Below are 6,353 nucleotides of genomic sequence, written 5' to 3'. Positions count from 1 at the left end.
AAGCTCGTGCACTGCAATGTAGAGCAGCCCCCGCTCACTGCAACTAGAGGAAGCCCACGCATAGCAACGAAGACCGAACACAGCCAAAAATAAAAACAAATAAATAAATTAATTTAAAAAAACCAAAACAGGTGTTGGCCTTGTTCTCCGCTTTTGTGTTTTTCTTTTTGCAGACGCTGCCCTGCTCTCATCAGCCTCTGGCCTGCCATCTCCTTGAATCCTAACACCATGCCTTCAATTAAGTTGCAGAGTTGTGATAGAGAGATATTTGAAGTTGATGTTGAAATTGCGAAACAGTCTGTGACTATTAAGACCATATTGGAAGATTTGGGAATGGATGATGAAGGAGATGATGATCCAGTCCCCTTGCCAAATGTTAATGCAGCAATATTAAAAAAGGTCATTCAGTGGTGCACCCACCACAAGGATGATCCTCCTCCTCCTGAGGATGATGAGAGCAAAGAAAATCGAACAGACGATACCCCTGTTTGGGATCAAGAATTCCTGAAAGTTGACCAAGGAACACTTTTTGAGCTAATACTGGCAGCAAATTACTTAGACATCAAAGGTCTGCTTGATGTTACCTGCAAGACTGTTGCCAATATGATCAAGGGGAAAATTCCTGAAGAGATTCGAAAGACATTCAATATCAAAAATGATTTTACTGAAGAAGAGGAAGCCCAGGTACGCAAAGAGAACCAGTGGTGTGAGGAGAAGTGAAACTTTGTGTCTGATGCTGTAACACTGTTAAGGATTGTTCCAAATACTAGTTGCACTGCTTTGTTTATAACTGTTAATATTAGAAAAACAGTCCACAAATGCAGCAGCAAATCAGTTGTATTAGCAGAATGTTGTCCTCACTGCATGTGTAGTTTCAGTACAGATTCCAAACTTATGGCTCAGTTTCTTCTAGTATGATCAAAAGTTCTTTTTTCTTTGTTCTGAATAAAATTGAACTGTGGGTTCTCTATAGAAAGTGGCATTTTGGGCTTTCCCTCTTTTTGTAAAGCAATTTCTGCCTAGTTTATTGTCCAGTTAACTTTAGTTTAGTGACTTTTAAAAGTTGGCATTGGAAATAAAACAACTTGCAAAGATTTTTCTGAAATAGAAAACAACAACAAAAACTTTTCATTATGAAAAATTTCAAAGATATATAAAAGAAAATAGTATAATGAATTTCCAGCTTCACCCAGCTTCAAATAGCAACTCATTAACAATAGCTTTCATCTATTACCTCTGCCGATGGCTTCTTTTGAAGCAAATGCCAGACATCATATTATTTCATATGTAACTATTTTGGTAGAATTTGGTATGGTAATTTTTAAATTTTTTATTTTATTGAAGTATAGTTGATTTACAATGTTGCATTAATTTCTCTGCACAGCAAAGTGATTCAGTTATACATATATATGCATTCCTTTTCATATTCTTTTCTATTATGGTTTATCACAGGGTATTAAATATAGTTCCCTGTGCTATACAGTGGAAGCTTGTTTATCCATTCTCTATATAATAGTTTGCATCTGCTAATCCCCAACTCCCAATCCATCCCTGTGCCAACACCCTCCATACAAAATTCTCTTAAAACTTGATAATAAGAAGACAAACAACCCCATCTAAAAAGGGGCAATAGGGACTTCCCTGGTGGTGCATTGGTTAAGAATCTGCCTGCCAATGCAGGGGACATGGGTTTGAGCCCTGGTCCGGAAAGTTCCCACATGCTATGGAGCAACTAAGCTGGTGCGCCACAGCTGCTGAGACTGCGCTTTAGAGCCGGTGAGCCACAACTACTGAATCCTGTGCGCCTAGAGCCCGTGCTCCACAACAAGAGAAGCCACCATAAACAGAAGCCTGTGCACCGCAATGAAGAGTAGCCCCCGCTCACCGCAACTAGAGAAAGTCCCCGTGCAGCAACAAAGACCCAACGCAGCCATAAATAAATAAATTAATTAATTAATTTAAAAAAATTTTTTTAAATTAAAAAATAAAAAGGGGCAATAGATATGAACACATTTCACTAAAGAAAGTACAGGAATAAGCACATGAAAAGATGCCCAACATCATTAGCCATTAGTGAAAAACAAAATAAGATGCCATTTTATACCCACTAGAGTGGTTATTTAAAAAAAAAAAAAAACAGACAATAACAAAGTTGGCAAGAATGTGGAGAAACAGGAAGTCTCATACTTTGCTGGTAGAAGTGTAAAATGGTACAGCCACTTTGGAAAACAGTCTGCTGGTTTCTTAAAAAGCTAAACATAAATTTATCATATGGCCCAACAATTCCACTTCTACATATATGACCCAACAATTCCACTTCTATGTATCTACCCAAGAAAAATGAAAAAAATGAATGCCAATGACTTGCATGTGACTGTTCACAGCAGCATTTTTCATAATAGCCAAAAAGTGGGGGGAAGAAATTTAAATGTCAATCAATTGATGAATGAATTTTAAAAACGTGCCATATCCATACAATGGAATACTATTCAGTAATAAAAAGGAATGAGCTATTGATACATGCTATGTCATGAATGAACCTGAAAACCATCAGGCTAAAGGAAAGAATCCAGACACAAAAGGTCATATATTGTATATTGAATTCCATGTATTTGAAATGTCCAGAAAAGGCAAATTTATAGAAACAGAAGGTAGACGAGTGGTTGCCTGGAACAGGAGGTAGGAATGGGAAATAACCCATGTAAATGACCATGAGGGGTCTTATTAGAGTGATGAAAATGTTCTAAAAATAGCTTATGATAATGATTGAAAAACGCAATAAATTTACTACAAATCATTGAATTGTAGATATTATGGTATGTCAATTATACTTTTTATAAAGTTGTTTTAAAAAACACATATGCCAGTTGTTCCAGCAGTTCCATGTCTAAGAATTTAGCCTTTAGATAAATAGACAATGAGCAAAATAGCAGATGAACATGTGATCCATCATAACATTGTTTGTAATAGGAAAAGATTGGAAATAAGGACAAAGTCCATCAGTAGGGGATAAGATAAATTATGGTACCAGAAAATTACGCCAGCCTTAAAAAAAAAAAAAAAGGAGCAAGGCAGATCTACATGTACTGATATGAAACCATCTCCAATTTATTTAGGAAATAAGGTCTAAGCATTTGGTCAAAAATAAAAATGAGGGCTTCCCTGGTGGCACAGTGGTTGAGAGTCCGCCTGCCGATGCAGGGGCCACGGGTTCGTGCCCTGGTCCGGGAAGATTCCACATGCCGCGGAGCGGCTGGGCCCGTGAGCCGTGGCCGCTGAGCCTGCGCATCCGGAGCCTGTGTGCTCCGCAACGGAAGAGGCCACAACAGTGAGAGCCCCGCGTACCGCAAAAAAAATAAATGAATAAATAAAAAATAAAAATAAAAATGAATAGATTACATATTCATTTGCTTGTATATGCATAACACATCTCTGGGTGACACAAAGGAAGAGAATAAGATTGTATATCTCTTAAAGAAATTGAGTGGTTGGGGGACAAAGTAGGAGGAAAACATTTTCATACTTTTTAAATAATGTATCAGATACCTATACTAGCTATTTGAAAATTTTTAAATTAAAAAATTTTTTAAGAACTTAACTAAAATCGTTAAGTTTTTTTTAAAGTGGGTTGATTTAAAGAAAAATATGAGTAAGTCTCATCACAGAGTGTATACAGACAAGGACAAACTACTAAGGCAGGGTGTGGACAAGTGTGGCTGGGAGCCAGCCCAGGGCCATCCATCACGGCTGCCAGCCTGGGCTTGCCTATCTGGTGGCTCCACACCTCACTCAGCCTGGCCTGAGGCTGGAGAGGGACAGAGGCTGAGCCCTGATCCCTGAGCCTTCCAGACACTGCGCAGCACAGTGGTCATGAAAGTTGTCTCGTATTTGTGACTGCTGTCTAGGAGGGTCAGAATGGGCTCATGTCACAAGCACAGAGTTCCCAGCCAGCAGGCTGCATACAATCCTGCTGCCTCCAGGGATGGTCAGGCCACCTGGGTCTTTTGGACACCCAGGGCCATCCCTCAGTCCCAGAGGGTGGAAAGAGGAAGAGCTTTCTCCCACTCCTTTGCAGTTGAGGTGTGGAGTTCAGGATGTGGAGTCAACCTGATTTTGCTGCTTATTTGCTGTGTGACCTCAGGCAAGTCACCTAACTTCTCTGAGCTTCCATTCCCTCAGTTGTAAACATGGAAATGATACTTTTAGAAATATATATAGATGAAATAAAGCAATATACTAAGAAAAGTAAGGGAACAACCCCAATGTTATCAATAGGAGAATTAATAAAATTAATTATGCTATGTTTATACATATAGCAATAAAAAGAACAAACCATTACCACAGGCAAAAGTATAGATGAATTGCACAAATACAACAATGAGTGACAGAAGCCAGACAAAAAAGAGTACCCACCATGAGAAGTGTACTTTTTTAATGTTTAAGAACAGGCAAAACAAACATAAGGTGATAGAGATAAGAATACTGGTTACCCCGGAGCAGGAAGAATTAGCAGGAGGGGAGCCTCCCTCATGAGGGAGCCTTCTGAGGCGTGGGGAATGTTCTATATGTTGATCTGGTTACACAAAAATCTGTACATACACACATATAAGTTTGAACTGTACACTTAATATTTGTGATTTTACTTCATATACATGATATAATTCAATAGGCATTTTTAAAAATAAAAAAGAGAGGGAATGATGAGCATAATATTCAAGAGGATGGTTATCTTGGTCAGGAAAAGAGTTGGGTGGGGAAGAGGGTATAGTGTTAGATACAGGTTATTGTCAAGGCTCTGCATTTTGTTGTGGGGTGGTGGCTTCACAAGTGCCTATATCATTGCTTTAAAAAATTAAATAACTCAAAAATAATTTTAAAATAATACAAATGATACAGATACCTGATAGGGTTGTAGGGTGTATCAATCGGGATTCTTAACTGCAATAAAAAAAAAACAAAAAACCGGGGCTTCCCTGGCGGCGCGATGGTTGAGGGTCTGCATGCTAATGCAGGGGACACGGGTTCGAGTCCGGCCTGGGAGGATCCCACGTGTCGCGGAGCAACTGGGCCCATGAGCCACAACTACTGAGCCTGCACGTCCGGAGCCTGTGCTCCGCAACAAGAGAGGCCGCGACAGTGAGAGGCCCGCGTACTGCAAAAAAAAAAAAAAAAAAAAAAGATGTTGGGTGGTTCATAGAATCTCCATGAGAGCCTGAGCACCAGGCCTGGGGGCTGTGTACTGTTAGGAACAACTCTCAAAATCACCCTGAGGATTCCAGCCAGGAGAGATGCCAGGGTCACTGTTGCAGGGAACAGACACTACAGGTTTCTCTGCCAACCGTGAGCTCTGGGTTCTACCAGCAGCTACTACCCTCACTTCTCTGTGCCTCATTTATGAAATAGAAACAATATTTTATTTATATTTTTATACATATGTTTATTTATTTAGGGGTGTGTGGACATGTATGTGAAATGTGTGTAAAGGGCTAGTCCAGATGCCAGGAACACTGTAAGTGCCTACTCACTTAGGGTTAGCAATGATAAGGTCACATGGCAGCTGGCAGGACTAGTTCTGGAATGTAGGTAAGACACCCCCAGAGATTCCAAGCAATTCTTGCAGGAGACTTGATAGGAGATGCCAGCTTGCATTGGCAGATGGAGGCCAGGAAACACGGAATTATTTTGAAAAGTTATTTTAATGAGACTGTGCTATACTGGTTCAAAGGCTGTCTTGTCCATTATCTTATTTAATTTTCATGATTTTCAAAGGGCAAGGACTGTGAGAGCCAGAAATATTCTGGATTGACTACAGCTCTGCAACATCCCAGCTGTGTGGTCCTGGACAAGTGATGTAATCTCTCCGAGTCCCAGTGCTCTCATCTGTAAAATGGGGACAATAATGAGATGTGGTGAGGACCAAATGAGAGAAGATATATGCCAAGCTTGGCATAGAGTGGGTGCTTGATAAAGGTAATAGAAACAGGTGTTGTTATTTTCATTATCACTATCATTTCTCCTACAGTCCATGTAAGAAGAAGGTGTAGCCATGAGACAGACTAGGCCATGAACAGCAGGATCTGGAACTATAGACTCAGCTACCAGGGTAGAACAAATTCTGGAGACAGCCAGCTAAAGGTGAGGAGAAGAAGTCCACTACAGAGGGAAGAATGCAGGGTTCAGAGATGATGGGGGCAGGTGACTGGGGTAACCCATTCAGTCGTTGGCATGAGGTGGCCTGGTACAGAAGAAGAGACAGAAGGAACTCAGAGACCCAGCCCCAGAGGCTGAACTCACTGATTCAACAGCAGAATAATAGTTTGACCCAGGCTCTGAGGTTAGGTAGAGCTGGCTTC

General features: G+C 40.4%; 1 protein-coding gene across 1 annotated transcript; it reads left to right on the top strand.

Annotated features, from left to right (window-relative positions):
- Nucleotides 1-228: 228 nt before the first annotated feature.
- Nucleotides 229-720, top strand: LOC307063787 (S-phase kinase-associated protein 1-like; the record flags this gene model as incomplete). Its single annotated transcript, XM_079720087.1, has 1 exon — nt 229-720. One exon carries the CDS (start codon nt 229-231, stop codon nt 718-720), a length of 492 nt encoding a protein of 163 aa, XP_079576213.1.
- Between the last annotated feature and the right edge of the window lie 5,633 nt (nt 721-6,353).

The sequence above is a fragment of the Hyperoodon ampullatus genome (assembly GCF_949752795.1).
Source record: "Hyperoodon ampullatus genome assembly, chromosome: 14".
Taxonomy (NCBI): domain Eukaryota; kingdom Metazoa; phylum Chordata; class Mammalia; order Artiodactyla; family Ziphiidae; genus Hyperoodon; species Hyperoodon ampullatus.
This window is presented reverse-complemented; position numbering and strand designations above follow the sequence as displayed.